General features: G+C 44.1%; 1 protein-coding gene across 11 annotated transcripts in view; it reads left to right on the plus strand.

Moving 5' to 3' along the window:
* Positions 1-8,384: 8,384 nt before the first annotated feature.
* The window catches only part of SLC9A8 (solute carrier family 9 member A8), a 68,647-nt gene continuing 59,716 nt past the window's right edge, over positions 8,385-17,315 (plus strand). For 2 of the 11 annotated variants that reach the window (XR_003524956.2, XM_027624302.2), the window contains exons 1-4: positions 8,396-8,971; positions 9,399-9,446; positions 10,828-11,006; positions 15,983-16,063. Coding sequence is in view for 10 of the 11 variants with exons in the window: in XM_027624302.2 (XP_027480103.1) it covers positions 8,946-8,971; positions 9,399-9,446; positions 10,828-11,006; positions 15,983-16,063 (334 nt within the window). In the remaining variant the exon portion in view is untranslated. Of the gene's footprint in view, positions 8,972-9,398; positions 9,447-10,827; positions 11,007-15,982; positions 16,064-17,315 lie in introns of all 11 variants that reach the window. The other 9 variants (XM_027624313.2, XM_027624304.2, XM_027624307.2 and 6 more) reach the window with 9 other exon arrangements.

A 17,315-nucleotide genomic window follows, 5' to 3' on the forward strand; every position in this document is an offset into this window, starting at 1 on the left:
ACCCTTTTACTAAATTTTTAAAATTTCTACTGTCATGCTTTTAATTCCCAAGAGCCCCTCTTTGTTCTCAAAATATTTCTTTTTTTACAGCATCTTGTTCTTCCTTCAGGGTTGCTCTCTGAAAACTTGTTGTTTTTTTTTTCCTCTCGCATTGTTTCTGTTTCCTCTAGTTACTTTTCTCTATTTGTTTAGTCTCAAATTTTCACAAAGGAGGATATCCTCAGGTATCTGATATTTCTTCATTTTCTGGTCATGTTTAAGTGTAGGGAACCAAGAAGCTGATTATTGGGTATGTTGGAAAGGGGGCTGTTGACTTTGAGTTATGCCTGTGAACTTTGTTAGGGACCCCTGATGTCAAACTATCTTTAGGTGATTCCTCTGAGTCTGAGATTTTCTGCAGAAGACTCTCCTGGTCTCCTGCCTGAAATAGAATGAATGGCCTGGTTGGCCTGTTCTAGAGCCATGTGGGTAGGGACACTGCATCCAATTTGCCTGGCTCCTCTGGATGTGATTGATGGGGCCAGCCCTGCAGGTGTAGGGAAAGACTAGAATAGGGTAGCCCAGCATGCAGGCCAGAAAACAGCCCACAAAAAGATATCCACGTAAATCCCCGGAACATGGGAATGCTCTCTATCTTTGCAACTAAGTTAAGGCTCTTGAGATGAGGAGATAATCCTGGATTATCCAAGTGAGCTCTAAGCACCATCACAGGCATCCTCATAAGAGAAAGGCAGAGGGAGATCAGAGACATGGAGGAGAGGACAATGCAAAGACGGAGTGGAAAGAGATATGACCACAAGCCAAGGAATGCCAACAGCCACCAAAAACTGGAAGTGACAAGGAATGGATTCTCTCCTAGAGCCTCTGGAAGGAGCACAGCCCTGCTGACACTTTGATTTCAGACCTCCAGGACTGTGACAGAATATGTTTCTATTGTGACACCCCACAGTTTGTGATAATGTCTTATAGCAGCCCCAGGAAGCTGCCATACTTACTAGTGTCCAGTGAATCCCCCACTATCAATGTAGTGCCACTGCCCTAAAGCATGCTGGGGTCCACAAGTCCAGACACACTCCTGTTTTATTGTCTCCACAGAATAGTCCTCCAACCTCTCACCCGAGTAGGTGCCCAGTTGCCTAGAATTGAGTGGGGGCTGGGAGCATATGAAAATCTGCTTCTTTTTAGCCAATTTCCTTTCTTTCACACCCTCCTCTCCTCCGCCCACTTACCACTCCCATTTCAGTTTTACTTTCAAAGGCACCTGGTGTCACCAATTCCTGAGCCTTCCGGAGGCTTTTCCGGGGTGGGGGTGTAAATCAGGCTGGACTGTGGCTTTCCCCTCTGCTGCCTGAGGATTGGATTTTCTCAGTTTTGTTGAGCCATTTAAACCCACCTGCTTTCTCTTCCCCAAGATGTTGTCACCGTTGTCTCCTTTCCTGTTCTCTAGTCCTTGAGGACTTAGGCTTTTACACTTGATCTTAGCCAAAAGGCCAAGAAGCGATAGAGGACTTAGGCTTTTTAAAAAATGAATCCCTTCATTGCCAACCTAGTGGGGCCTAGAAGTGTAACAGAGAAGAAGCACATGGAGCTCTCTGCCTCTGCTGAAATCCCACTCCTCCTTCCCTAGAGCTCCAGATCTGACTCAGCTCACCATTCCCCATGCCAAGAGTGGGGCCTACACACACACAGGAAGCATGGGAATGTTTTTTAATGGATCATCTTCAGCAGTGGTTACCCAGTGTGTTTACCACAAGCAATTATTGAGGGGAGTGTCCTAGTTTGGTTTGTCTAGACATGGGAGTGGAGAATTCAGACACCCAAGAAAGAGAAGTCAATGTAGGTGTGTTGCCTGTCAATAGATCTTAATTAAAATGATATATATTAATATATGTACGATATATATGTATTTATATAACACATAAAATCTATAATATATTACATATTATCATACCTATAAAATCTGTGTGGAGAGCATAAAAATTCTTTTTTTTTTTAATTTTGTACTTAAATTCAATTTAGTTAACAGTGTATTATTAGTTTCAGGTGTAGAATTTAGTGATTCATCAGTGAGCATAAAAATTCTTAAATTCATAGATTTCAGAGCCCTGGAATCTATATGGTATCAACTTGTTCAGAGTTTCACTTATAAACTATATTTTCAGAGTACATGCTTTTGGTTAAAATATAATAGGAAGAAAGTTATTTTTGGCATTTTCTATTATGCAAAATGTTAATGCTTATGTTTGTCAAAGGTATTCTTTCATTTCCTATGCATTCAGTCTTCTACAGTTATCTAAAAAACAAAAATGAATATAGAATTTAAAGAATATAAATAATAAGATTGCTATATAGATATCAATATTTATACTCTAATAACAAAAAATTTAACTTTTCCATTTCTCCCTGTACCTTAAAAAAATTATTCATTAATTAGATGATGAAATAAATCTCTGTGAAGTCATGGGGTGCCTGGGTGGCTCAGTCAGTTAAGTGTGTGCCTTCGGCTCAGCTCGGGTCATGATCTCAGGATCCCAGAATAGAGCCCTGCATCCGGCTCCCTAGTTGGTGGAAGTCTGCTTCTCCTTCTCCCTCTGTCCCTACTCCCTGCTCATGTTATCTCTCTCTCTCTCAAATAAATAAAATCTTTAAAAGAAAAAAAAAAAATCTCTGTGAAGTCATAAAAGCAGAAAAATGTTAGTTTATATCTCCTGGCAAAAATATAACAAAATTGGAAAGGGATACAAAATTTACATAAACACTCAATAAGTAGGAAGTTCTAAAACATTCCCTAAGTAAATCCTGTCTCAAAGCAGAAATTATGGGGGTGCCTGGATGGCTCAGTCAGTAGAGCATGTGAACCTTGGTCCTGGGGTCATGAGTTCAAGCCCCACATTGGTCATAGAGATTACTTAAAAAAAAAAAAAAAAAGAAAGAAAGAAAGGAAAGGAAAGGAAAAAAACATAATGAGAGCATCATGGGTCAAAACTCATGAGATATCCTCAAAGTATGTTGTCAAGCAGGTCATCCCTGTGGTCAGCTTGAGTTTTAAACCCACTGGGGAGCTATGTTTAGAACACACACTTCAGACTTGCCCCACCCACTGGGTGAGGGAGTGGGAGTGGGAGCATTTATCCTCCACTTGCACCGATCATTGGTTGAGGGCTCTTCTGGGAGCATTCACTCCCTAGCACAGCCAGCTTGTGCTGTGTTGAGAGGAAGCCCGTGGGCAGCAGTAGGATCCTCCAAGAAGTTATGAGCAGTCATCAGCAGAGTCTATTATGGGAGAGATCCAAAAAGAAACTCAGATTCCCAAGCCCCTCACCTGAGATCCAGGAGGTCAGAGATAGGCCTGGAATCTGTATTTTTTCACAAACTCTCTGAGAAGTAGCTGTTGCACCCGATTCCACTGAATTCTACAAGCCCAACCTTTTCATTTCTGCCTAGTAATTCTAGTGCCTGTTACCTGCTATGTGGCCAGGGCCAGATTAAAATATTAAAGTTCATAGGCATTGAAAAATTACCCCCAACTCATACATAAATCCATGTGAAACAATACTAAACAGTAAACAGAAATGGAAGATCAACAGAGGTTTTCTTTTTCCCATGGTGTGTTAAGCAGAATAATGGCCTCCCAAAGATGTCCATGTGCTAATCCCTGGATTCTGTAATAGGTTATGTTACAATGACAAGGGGGAATTAAGGTTGCTCATCAGTTGACCTTGAGGGATGGGGGGATCATTCTGGATTATCCAGATGGGCTCAATGTAATCACAAAGCTTCTTGTCAAGGAAAGAAGGAAGGAGAGTCAGAGCCAGAGAAGATGAAATGACCAAAGCAGTGGTTGGAGTGATGCCATCGTTGGCTTTGAAGATGGTGGAAGGGGCCACAAGGTATGGGTTGGGGGCAGCCTCTAGAAGCTGGAAAAGGCAAGAAAGCAGATTCTCCCGTAGTGCCTCTAGAAGGAATGCAGCCCTGCCAACATCTTGAGTTTAGCCCCATAATACTTCTAACCTACAGAACACAAAAATAATAAATTTGTATCGTTTTAGGAAAATTCCCTCCAATATGTCTCTTAATATATATCTCCTACCGGTTCTTCTTCTCTGATTGAACCCTGACTCACATACATAGTAACCGCTTTGATTCCCTTTTAAAAATATATGAAATATCAAATTCATTAAAAGTTTTCATTGGAGCCCCTGTTTTGTTGACAGCTTGAGCGTTTTCTAAGCTCTGGGAAAAGAGTGATGAACAAGACATTAAGTTTCCACACCTGTAAAACTGGGCTAATCAGAGTACCTCCTGGGGTTATTACACAGATTAAATAAGTCACTGGGCATAATGGGCTTGGAGCAATGCCTGGTACAGAGTAAGGGTTCAAGAAATGTTCGGGGGTAGCTAGGTGGCGCAGTCAGTTAAGCACCAACCCTTGGTTTGGGCTCAGGTCATGACCTCGGGGTCGTAGGATTGAGCCCGGTGTCATGCTCCATGCTCAGCACAGGGTCTGCTTGTCCCTCTCCCTCTCCCTTTCCTCCCCCCACCTCATGCTCATGCTCATGCTTTCTCTCTAAAATAAATAAAATCTTAAAAAAGAAAAAAAGAAAAAGAAATGTTAGAAGAGGTAAGGAATGGAAGAAAAGCAGAAGAGAGAGACAATCTCCCTGCTTCCAGGGGGCTTAGATCTGACGGGAGGAAACAGGATGATAAACTTAGAAAGGAAAAAAAAAAAAAAAAAAGGAAGGAAAGTAGAGAGGGAGAAAAGAAGGGGAAAAAATACCCAACCATGATAAGTGCCTTAGAAACACTTAGTTTAACACTTCCTCCCCGGGGTCCGCAGCCCCCCGGGGGGCAAATCCAGCCTACCACCTGCTATCAAATGGCCTGTGAGCTAGGAATAGTTTCTATGTTTTCAAATGGTTGAAAACAAGTATTACAAAAATGACAAGAAACTCAAATCTCAATATCCATAAAGTTTTATGGGAACAAAGTCACTCTTATTTAAATCATCTGAGTTTTCCCACTGCAACAGCAGAGTTGAATTGTTGCAACAGAGATCGGAATGCCCACAAAACCTAAAATATTTACAGTTTGGCTCTTTACAGAAAAAGCATGCTGGCCCTTGCTTTAGACTGAGTGAGTGAGTGGTCAGGGAGGTCCTTCCTGAGGAGGTGACATTTAAGCTGAGACCGGGATGGCAAGAAAGAGGAAGGTTGGGGGTAGGAGGGCAGAAAGAACAGAAAACTAAGGTAAAAGCTTCTCTCTAATCCTATAACAGCCTTCCAAAGAGGGGCTCTGTCAAAAGCGATGATGGGACTCAGGTTCTGAAGGTGCAGTGGTGCCCCAGGGTCACAGAGCCATGGATCCTGAGTTGGGATAGGGAACCAGGCCTGCATGCCCTGTTCCAGCCTCTTTTCGGCCTGGCACGGCACAGGAGCCTAGGAACTGCACGTTGAATGGTTTTATTTGCCTTCCTGGGGGTAATGACCGGGGATTTTAGATTTGTTCCCAGGAATAGGTGAGAAGGGCCTGGGATTTGCCCTCAGGCCTAAGGGCAGGTGTTCTGTGGACTCCTGCTTGGCAGCAGGCCTATGACTATCATGAAACAGGCCCTGATAACAGGATCTATGGCAAGGGCAGTGGGTGAAATGCCAGGTAGAATGGGGCGACCCTCAGAGAAGCCAGGAAGTGGCTTTCATCCTGAGGAGCCCACAACTGGCAGCTTGATAGAAAAAGTCCTACCCCCAGCTCCCAGCGGCCCGACTCCAGCCAGGATCTTCTGAGGCTGGAAGGAGACTGACTCAGACAGAACCCCACTCCCAAGCTTCTACGAGCCAGTTCATCTCTGCCAGGCTCTGTGATAAAGGAGAGAAGTAGGCTGTTGGCCCCACTTTAGAGCCAGAGAAATTGAGGCCATGTTGAGAACAACAGGGGGTACTTGGTAAAAACACAAACTCCACGCCTGAATCCTGGCCTCAACATTTTCCAGTGTGTGATTTCAGGCAAATGGCTTAACTTCTCTGTGCTTCAGTTTATAGATATGATAGTATCTGCCAAAAAAAAAAGTAAGGAATTAAGGAAACAAAAGTTCAGCACCACACCTACAGGAAGAACTCAATAAACATTGGCTGACCCTAAACACATTCTCTGTTAGCTTTGACAACAGCCCTAAGAGATTCTAGAGTGGCAGAGGATTCTGGGTATGAGCCAGACAGATCTGTTCTCCACCCAGTTCTTCAGGGCCAAAACCTTGAACTCATCCTTGACCCTTCTCTTTCCTTTACACACCACAGTCCCTCAGAAAATCCTGCCTTCAATATATACCCAGAAGCCAATCATTCCTGTCATCTTCATGATATCACCTTAATCCAAACTGCCATCAGTTCTCACCCAGATTACTGCAAAAGCCTCCTAGCTGGTCATGGGGCTGCCGACCGCCCAACTCTCCCCAAGCAAGCAAAGGGGTCTTGATAAAAAGTCAGGTCGGAGGACTCCTCTTCTCAAAACCCTGTGTTTCCTAACATGTCTAGCTTTAACTCACTCCTTTATTTATTCAATGATCATTTATTATTGAGTATCTACTATGTGCTATGTGCTGCTCTAGACACTGGAGATAAAACAGAACAAAACAGACAAAAACCTCTGCAGTCAGAAAGTTTACATCCTTCTGAAGGGAGGACAGTAAGCAAATGTAGAAGTAAAACAGATAATATGTTAGGTGTTATGGAGAAAAATAACTCAGGGAAGGTTTTGGATTTTATTTTTATTTTTTATTTAAAGATTTGTATTTATTTATTTGAGAGAGAGAGAGAGAGCACTGGGAGAGGGGCAGACCCCCGCACTGGGCAGGGAGCCTGCCATGAGGCTTGATCCCAGGACCCTGGGATCATGACCTGAGCCAAAGGCAGACACTTAACCAACTGAACCACCTAGGCGCCCGAGGTTTTAGATTTTAAACAGGGTGGTCAGTGAAGGCGTAATGAACAAGGTAAGAGTTAAATAAAAAGTCCCAAAGTGGGAGAAGGTGAGATCCAAGGGGCAACTCACAAGTGGAGTATTCTAGACAAAGCCCTGAGCAGTACAGAGGTGGAAGTGTTCCTGGTGTGTTTCACGCACACAGGGGAAGCCACTGTGACCACAGCGAAAAATGTGCAGGAGCGGGAGAGTGGATTGACCTCAGAGGGGTCAAGGGGGCCGGGTTGTTGAGTCTTGTGGGTTCTCCAAGTCTTTTTTTTTTCTTTTTTTTTCTTTGAGATTAGAAGCCAGTGGAGGTTTTATTTTTTTATTGTTATTATTAGTTTTTTTTTAAGATTTTATTTATTTATTCATGAGAGACAGAGAGAGAGAGAGAGGCAGAGGGAGAAGCAGGATCCCCTCTGAGCAGGGAGCCTGATGCGGGACTCGATCCCAGGACCCTGGGATCATGACCTGAGCTGAAGGCAGACGCTTAACCATCTGAGCCACCCAGGCGCCCGTTATTATTAGTTTTAAAGATTTCTTTTATTTCAGAGATCATGAGGGGAAAGGATGGGAGGGGCAGAAGGAGAAGCCGACTCCCTGCTGAGCCAGGAGCCCCAGGACTATGCGGGGCTCGATTCCAGGACCCTGGGATCATGACCTGAGCTGAAGGCAGACGCTTAACCCGTTTAACCACTGAGCCACCCAGGTGCCCCCCACCCCCCCAGTGGAGGTTTTAATTTAAGTAGGGGAATGACTAGAGTTTTAAAGGATCACTGTGCTGGGCACCTGGCTGCCTCAGTCTGAAGAGCATGCGACTCCTGATCTCAGGGTCTTGAGTTCAAGCCCCATGTTGGGTGTAGAGATTACTTAAATAGATAAAAAACTTTTAAGTTTTTTTAAATTTTTTTTTAAGGATCACTGGGCTCCCCTGTGTGAAAGATCACAGGAAACATCAGCAGAGCCTGTGAGACAGTTTATGGTGTAGGCAGCTACAATAGCTGTTTGAGGTATGATGGCTTGGACCAGGAAGGAGGTAGCAACAGCAGAGGTGATGTCAAACCCACACACCTTACACAAGGTTAGGAGCCCTCCTTATGGGGTCTCCCTTACCCCTACAAGCCTTGTTCCTTCCTGGATCCCAAACCCCACAGACCACGACTAGGCACATACAGGTGTCTAACGAGTATTGGTTGACTACACAGACGAATGAATGAATGATCCAGGCCTAGGTCATCATCACCACCTATTTTATTATCTTTTAAAGATTTATTTTAGAGAAAGAGAGCATGAGCAGGGGGAAGGGCATAAGGAGAGAAGCAGATTCCCAGCTAAATGCAGAGGAGGGCGCGGGGGGGGGGGGGGTGGGCTGGATCTCATGACCCTGAGATCATGACCTGAGCGGAAATCAAGAGTCTAAGGCTTAGCTGACTGAGCCACCCAGGTGCCCCTCATCATCACCTATTTTAATGATAGGCATATAGTCAGAAGTCAGTAAATGCTTACAAATAGAATACTGCACAATTCTGCAAGGCCAGGTGTCTAGTCCTCTTCACAGGGAGGAAAACTGGGGCTGAGACTGGGGACGTGTCCCCTGGGGTCCCTCTACACAGCCTAGGCTAGAAGCTTCCTTCCCAACTTTCCGTGTCAAGTCCTGGACACTGGGCGGAGAGCGTCTGCTCTCAGGGTGAGTCACAGTGACCTCACGGGAGTTCCCCTCAAACCTTCCCCGCCCCGGGCTGGAGAAAAGCCAAAACTCCATAGGGCCAGGAGGTCACCAAGCCCAAGCCGGTCAGGTGTCCTAAAAGTGCCCTGGCCGGGTCCTCCCCCGTTCAGCCCACAGAGACGAAGAGACAGAAGGGCCGCTTGCTCACGGCTGAGGCCCCGCCCCCCGCTTGTCGGCCGGCCCGCTCCTCCAGCGGAAGCCGGAAGCAAAAGCAGTCCCTGCTAGCCCCCGGCTCCGAACTCGGTGGTCTTGGAGGCTCCGCAAGATGTGGGAGAAGATGGCGGAAGAGGAGTGAGTGGGCTTTTCCCGGGCGGCGGAGGCGGCAGGGCTGGGCCCCGGCGGGTGACAGCGAGAGCCTCAGGCCTCCCTCTGGCCCTGAAAGGCGGAGCTCCTTGTGGCTCTTGGCCAGGACTGACCATGCCGGCGCCAGCGAGGAGGGCGGGAGGGACGGGCCTGGGCGCAGCCCGGCCCTGCAGCCTCCTAAGGTCAGATTCTCGTCTAGGGAACCGGCAGGCCGGGGCAGGCATCGAAAGCCGTCCGGCGGAAACCGAAACCCCAATTCCACTTTCCCATTTTTCGGTCTTATGATCAGGGAGAGCTCCGCCGCCTCCTCCAGGAAGTCCCCCCCCCCCCCCCACTGTAACGGTCGTTTTTCGCATCTGTTTCCTCCACGGAGTTTCATTCATTCGTTAACTGTTGGCCATTTACTCTATTCCAGGCCCTGGGCACATAGTAGTGAAGGAGGCCGACCAGGAGCCGCCCTCAGGTAGTTTCCATTCTAGTGGGGAAAGACCCTAAGTAGGCAAGATGATTTCAGAGTGCTAAAAGAAAACGGAAGTGTTAGGATGGGAGAGTCCGTCTAGGAAGAAGTGACGTGCCCGCTGAAACTAATGAGAAGGAGGGATAGGAGAGAGAACAAGCAAATGCAAAAGGCTGGAAGCAAGAAGGAGCTTAGTGTCTTTGAGGGACAGAAGGAAAGGCAGGATGGCTGGAATGTAAAGAGCGAAGGGGCTAGCTGTACAAGATGAGATGAGGGGCGGGGGTGGGCGTCCTGTGTCCCCCAGGTACTTAGCCGGAAGGACCACTCTTTAGTCCGTCTCCGTATCTGCCGGGCACAACCTATTGCATGTTGTAGATGCCGTATCTATGTGAACCGGTTTGTAAAAATTAAAAAGGAATCCCCGTGGTTGAAATCTGACCCCCTCACCTGACATCTTTTCAGATATGTCTCTTGGCTGGCTGGGTGGTCATTTCATTTCGTCTGCTTATTTATTCAGCATATGCTCTATTGCAGACACCAAACTGGGCCTCAGCAACGCAAAGCAAAAGAGGTGGTATGGCCCAGTGATTTCAAGTTTGGTCTCAAACTTGGTTAGCTGAGATATTGGCCAGGTTATGCAACCTATCTGAGCTTCAGTTATTCATGGGTAAAAAAGGGAAAGGAATAGTCCCCACCTCAGGCCTGGTATGCCTATTAAATGAGAGGTTGTATGTTATATAATCCCTGGAGTGAAGCATTTACTCAATAAACATGAGCTGTTACAATCACAATTGCAATGATAGCACTAGTTTACAGTCTGACCCCAAAGTGAGGAGAGAGCGCTGGTGAAGGACATAAGAGGTGGGGTGGGTGCAGTATTACAGAGGAGGTTACATTTGAGCCTTTAGAAATCTGAGGATTTTATAAAGCAGGGTGGGCTGTTCCAACCAGATCAACAATTGGGTAAATTCAGGTGGCTTCTTCAACTTGCTGCTATAATTCAAGGAAAAGAATGTAAACAGGAGAAATAAAGGCGCCAAGTAAATAACAGTGGATCTTGGAACGTGATGAGACTTCAGTTTGTCTCCATTTAAATCCCCCATTAAATGCCAAAGAGCAGGCAGCATTTTGTTTCTGCACTGGCCCTGATACCCCCTTGTTCCTGTCCTCTGAGTGGCTGTGTTCAGAGCACCTGAAACCACTGGTACTCTCCTGCTGTGGCAGGCAGGAATTTTCTGAATCAGTTTCTCTCTGAGGCCTGCCAGTGGTTATAAGACTTGTGAATCCCATCATCCTCTGTGCCAGGTGCTCCTTCTGTTTGTGTATGTGTGTTGATACTCAGGCCCTTTTCCCTTTATCTAATCCTGCTGCTTTTTATGTCCAACAGGTTCCCTAACACAACTCACGAAGGTTTCAATGTCACCCTTCACACTACCCTGGTTGTCACCACGAAACTGGTGCTCCCGACCCCTGCCAAGCCCATTCTCCCTGTGCAAACGGGGGAGCAGGCTCAGCAGGAGGAACAGTCAAGCGGCATGACCATCTTCTTCAGCCTCCTTGTCTTAGGTGAATGTGGAGACACCCTCATTTGCCATCTTGAGTGTCTGTGTGTGCTGTCTATAAGGCCAACCCTGTCTAAGCCACCATTTACTTGATGTCAAGTCTTCCTTTCATTTGGTTTGATGTCAAACACTGAGGGACAATGATCAGTTCATAAGAGGCACTCCTTTTTCTATAAAATCATCGAGCCTAGCAATTTTGAAGTGCTCTTTATATAATATCTTAGATGTCATTTGAAAGAAAGAAGGGATTTTTGACCTAGAAAGAACCTTGAACGTCTTCTAGTTTAATGGATTTCAAACACGTGTGTGTGTGTGTGTGTAGGTGTGTGTGTGTGTGTGTGTGTGTGTGTGTGTGTGTGTGTGTGTGTGTAGGTGTGTAGGTGGTGGTGGGAGCAGGAGGTGGGCTGAGTCAAATAGGAGGGCATCTGACTTTCTGACCAGAGCAGCATTTTGTCTCCTGTTAGGCTTCTGTGTAAATTTTATTTAATTAAAGGTTTTGTTGCTGAGTAAAAGATCAGACACCCCTTTCCTTACCCTCTGTCTCCCATTAACCGTGGTTATGACTTTTACCATGTCTGTATACCACCTATGTTGTTGTTTACTTATGTAATGTTTTTCTTTGAACAGATTCACTCTCAAAAGTCTCGTTTTGTTCAACCTCCTCCAGTCATGGGTGAGAAAATTTAGGCCTAGAGAGATCAAGCAATTGACATGCCTGGTTTCTGGAAGACCAGAGATTAATATTTGGGTTGCCAGACATCAGTCGAGAAGTTTAGGTAAAATGCAATAACTTAGATGCCTCCTAGAGACTGTAGACAACTGTTTTAGACCAAAAAACAAAACAAAACAAAAAGTCGAAACTGCACAACCACTTTGGACCAGCTGACAAAGGAAGAAATAACTTCAAATTTGACCCAAATCCAAACTCTTACTGGATGAGTAAAGTTGGCATAGTTACATTTTCCAGTTTTCTTTTCATGATACTGAGCCGTATTTCTAATTAGATTAGGTCTTTTCAGAGGAATGGGAACTACAACCTGATTGAAAGGCACGAAGCATTTCGCTGATGTCATTGAGGACTTTTTTGAAAACTGGAACTTCTTTCACATTTATATTCAGATTCTGTTAATGGTCAAATAATTTTAATAACCTAATCATTTGATTTAAAATCCCAGGACTCAGCCTTATCTCTCTCAGATCCTAAAAAACTTTTAAATTGGGGGCACCTAGGTGGCTCAGTTGGTTGAACATCCGACCCTTGGTCTCAGGTCTTGAGCTCATGGCTGTGAATTTGAGCCCTGTGCCGGGTTCCGTGCTAGTCGAGTAGCCTGCTTAAAAAACAAAACAGAACAAAAAAACCCATACAACTTTTAAATCGAATACTGCAAAAGTACACAAACCACAAGCGTGCAGTGTCCTATATGGACCTGATATGCTCAAGTAATTGTGTACCTTGTGAATGTAGTTGAATTCTGCTCCTAGGGGATTATTCCGACAAAGACTCTTTTGTTTTTCCTTTTTCCTCTGTGATAGTAGTTGAATATAAACAAAGCAGTTCTTTTCTTGATTAAGAAGTCTTTAGTACCTGACTCCTTAATCCTGAAGGACCAGTATTATTAGCCTTTTTACATTGTTGTCAGCTTGATAAGGTAGACAGCATACAAGACAGGCCTGGAAGAAAACTTTTGTTTTGTAGTCACTTTGTTTCATGGGAAGATAATAAGGCTAAGTCAGACTTTCCAAAGTAATTTTCAGGGTGTGGGGCATTGTAGGTTAGTTTGTGCCAGAAACCACAAAACAGGTTGTTATAGCGCTTTTTAATCCTGGCAAGACCCTGCGCAGTGGTAACAGATCTTTGGGGCCAGAAAGGTCTGAGCTGTATTTATTAGTGCTATATATTTTACTTGGATCGTCTTTTCAAACAGTTCATAAACCTAGAGTCACACTAGTGTCAGGTGGGTTTTGTTTTCGCCTCATCAGACTGTTGGCAGTCTACAAATCAGTATCTCCGCTTTATATGTGTAGGTCAGCATGCAGTAGCAGAATGGAATGCTTTCTTTTTCAATAAATTTGAAGACATTTTTGCTCCTTTCTTGTATGTTATCAACAGTATATTTTATATCTTAGATGTCCAAACAATATACATCTGATAAGGTTAAAAAAAATTACAGTTAATAAGTATCTTGCTAACTCACTAAATACATGAACTGCAGTGAATTGAGGGAAATACTAGTCCATAGTTTATTCTAGACTTCAGGAACTCCTAACCTGGGACACATTTAATCACTTTTGTTTACTGTTTCATTTTTTTTTTTTTTTTTAAGATTTTTATTTATTTGACAGGGAGAAAGACAGCCAGAGAGGGAACACAAGCAGGGGGAGTGGGCAGAGGGAGAAGCAGGCTTACCACAGAGCAGGGAACCTGATGCAGGGCTCCATCCCAGGACCCTGGGATCATGACCTGAGCCGAAGGCAGACACTTAACGACTGAGCCACCCAGGCGCCCCTACTATTTTATTTTTTTTAAGATTTTTTATTGGGGCGCCTGGGTGGCTCAGCCGGTTGGGCGTCTGCCTTTGGCTCAGGTCATGATCTTAGGGTCCTGGAATCGAGCCCAATGTCAGGTTCCCTGCTCAGCGGGGAGCCTGCTTCTCCCTCTCCCTCTGCCTGCTACTCCCCCTGCTTGTTTTCTCTGTCTCTTTATTATTTCAGAGAGAGCACAGAGAGGGGAGGGGCAGAGGGAGAGGGACAAGCAGACTCCCCACTAAGCAGGGAACTCAATGCGGGGCTCAATCCCGGGACCCATGAGATCATGACCTGGGCCGAAGTCAGACACTTAACTGAGCCCCTCAGTTACTGCTTTTGTTTACTATTTTAGTCAAGTCAAATGAAAGTGTAACTTTTATGTCCTATAAGCTTGTGAAAAGATTTCAGTGTATTCCCCTTTTTTGAGGAGGGATGCCAAAACTCTTGTTACTTTTGACTTTAGAAGCTTGAAATCAGTTGATTTACACTTAACCGTTGATGATCTTTGACTCTGCAGAAACAATGGTGAGTCATTTTTTTTGACTTACATTAGAGTTAACAGTTAGCATCATTTGACACATTTTATGGGCCATTAAATTTATGGAGTTATTAAAATTGATATGCCTATGTTTTAATATAGTTTCCATAATTATTACTTCGGCCATGAACATTTAGAAGTATATTAACTTGGAGCGTACCTATCCTCCTTACCACACAGAAGTTTTTGCCCTTCTTTTTTTCCAAGTATACTTGAAAACATGTACTTGTTGGTGTATAGGCGCATATACGTTCATAAGCACATTCACACGTATAAGCACATCTAGCTTGGATTTTGTTTTAATATAAATAGGATCCTATAACTTGCTTTTTCATCTCACAGAATGTCTTGGAGGTCTTTTTCTGTTACTACTCTTTTTTGTATCTACTTCATCTTTTTTCTTTTTTTTTTTAAGATTTTATTTATTTCAGAGAGAGAATGAGAGATAGAAAGCACGAGAGGGAAGAGGGTCAGAGGGAGAAGCAGACTCCCTGCTGAGCAGGAAGCCCGATGTGGGACTCGTTCCCGGGACTCCAGGATCATGACCTGAGCCGAAGGCAGTCGCTTAACCAACTGAGCCACCCAGGCGCCCCATCTTTTTTTCTTTTAAAGAATGTATATTTGTTAAAAGAAACAAAATATATCCCATTTTAACCATTTTACAGTGTATGATTCAGTGGCATTTAGTACACTCACGATGTTGTGCAACCACCACCATTATCTAGTTCCAGAATGTTCTCATCACCCCAAAGGGAGACCCAGTACCCTTTAAAAGCTGTCACTCCCCATCCTCCCCTACCCACAGTCTCTAGTAAACACTATTTTGCTTTCTATTCCTAGGAATTTGCCTACTCCATTTCAGGCAAATAGCATCATACAATATGTGACCTTTTATATCTGGCTTTTTTCAGTTAGCATTGTATCTTCAAGGTTCATCCGTGTTGTAGCGTGTGTTAGAACTGCGTTAATTATTATGGGTGAATAATAATCCACTGTAGATACAGCACATCATGTGTATCCACTCATCAGTTGATGGACATTTGGCTTGTTTCTACGTTTTGGCTATTGTGAATAGTGCTGCCGTCGACATTTGTGAGAAAAGTCAGACGTTATTCTTATTTTGGCGACTGAGGAACAAAGGCAGTTGGGAGGGAGGTGGTGGGTGCCTGTGATTAAGGGCCCAGGGTTGGAATTGGGCTCAACCCTGCAGCACCCACCAGTGATGTGAGATTATGATAATAATTAGTTAAGAGGGGTGTTGGGGGTCAAATGAGACAGTGTTTGGGAAGTGCTCAGTGCACCACCTGGCTCATGGGGAGCCCTCTCCCAGTGGGAGCCCTAGTACCTAGCTGAGGGGCAGGCACCCCATCTTTTGGTCTCTGATGTTCTCATCACCAGACCAAAATATTTACTTTGTCCCCTTTGTATAAGACTCTCACTTCCTTCTCTATTCCAAGAGAACCTATCACATGGAGGCAAAATACATTGTGTCAGCATCTTCTGTTGCAGTTATATTTGCATAAAAGTGGTTTCGTTGACTTCCTTCTCACCATTTCAGGTTTCCCAGTTGATTATTTCAAAAAAAGTTGAAGACGTCTCAGAATCAGATTGATTCAAAAAATGATTGTATGAGGCTTAACAGGTTAGAAAAACATTAGATGTCTGTTGCTCTTTCAGTAAACCCTGGAACACAAACTAGTCCAGGCATATAAAGAAATATGGAGACAATGTTATAAACACTGTGAGTCTGTTTCCGGGTTAAGAAATAAGAGCTTGAAAATATAACTGCAGTTTATTATGTCATTGTCCCTTGTACATTTTCCTGGCAGCACCCCCAGAAGTAACCATGGCTTTGAACTTGGTGTTTATTATTTGAAATTGTGCCATTTTAATAATGTCTTATTTTTTCCCCACAGCTATCTGCATCATATTGGTGCATTTACTGATCCGATACAGATTACATTTCTTGCCAGAGAGTGTTGCTGTTGTTTCTTTAGGTAAGTGCTTATCAGTGATCCTATAAGAAAAGCAGTAACAATAACTTTTTTTTTTTAGTGTCTTCTTAGTGCCAGGAACCACATGAGATGTGGTACGTTCCTGATTTCATTTAAGCCTCACTGCCACTTGCCATGAGGGTGTTATGATCCCATTTTACAGATGAGGACACTGTGGCTTCAGAGACGGGCGATGACCTCCTAGAGATCACATAGATGCCCCTCTGTATAACTTGAAGGCCTTTCTGCTTCTAGAACTACCCTTGGGGCACATTGACCTCTGTTACCAGGCTGTGCAGACACCCAACTCAACTAAGGCGAGTAATTGACACTTAATTCATAGGGTCACTGAATTTTATAGCCAGAAGGGACTCTCACTTTAGGTCTAGGAGTAGGAATGGCTCACTTCCATGTCAGTCAGATCTAAAGTCTTCAGGAGCATTCCATTCTACCTCACTTAATTTCTCTCTTGTTTCCTGCGGCAGTTAATCGTTAAGATAGTTAGCCTCTGTATGTCAACTATAATTCAATAATAAAGAATAAAAGAAAAGATAATTAGCCTCTGTTTAGAGGGAATGAATCGGTGTAATAACAGATGCGAGCTCACATGACAGTTAATTGAAATGGTTAATGAAGGAAGGTATAGGGACCTTATTTTTCAGTAAGTAGTAAAATCAAGACTAAAATGTGGGTGGGAAGGGCGCCTGGGTGGCTCAGTCGTTAAGCATCTGCCTTCGGCTCAGGTCATGATCCCAGGGTCCTGGGATCGAGTCCCACATTGGGTTCCCTGCTCGACAGGAAGACTGCTTCTCCCTCTCCCACTCCCCCTGCTTGTGTCCCTCTCTCGCTATCTCTCTCTCTGTCAAATAAATAAATGAAATCTTTAAAAAAATAAAATAAAACGGGGGGGTGCTTAAGGCATAGTATATAAGCTTTCGCTAAGATCAGCTAAGGCGTTCATGAGTTTATGAAATTGTAGTTACTTTTATTAGATTCCACTTGTCTACTAATGATATTTAATTTTTCCTTATCATTGATGGTCTGTAAGTTAATTTTCTTTGCCTTATAGGTCTTGTTTAGCATATGTAGTAGTACTTTTACAGTATAGCGATGGTTTAGGTTAGCTTTGGAGATGAACATTCAGACTTTGATTCACCTCCTCCTGTACCATCTGCATTCCTACTACCCTGGTTCAGCCCCTCCTGTGTTTTCCCTGGGCCTCACGTTACTACTAAGTGTCAGGTTCTCGCCTGTG

Source organism: Zalophus californianus, chromosome 8 (genome assembly GCF_009762305.2).
Source record: "Zalophus californianus isolate mZalCal1 chromosome 8, mZalCal1.pri.v2, whole genome shotgun sequence".
Lineage (NCBI taxonomy): Eukaryota > Metazoa > Chordata > Mammalia > Carnivora > Otariidae > Zalophus > Zalophus californianus.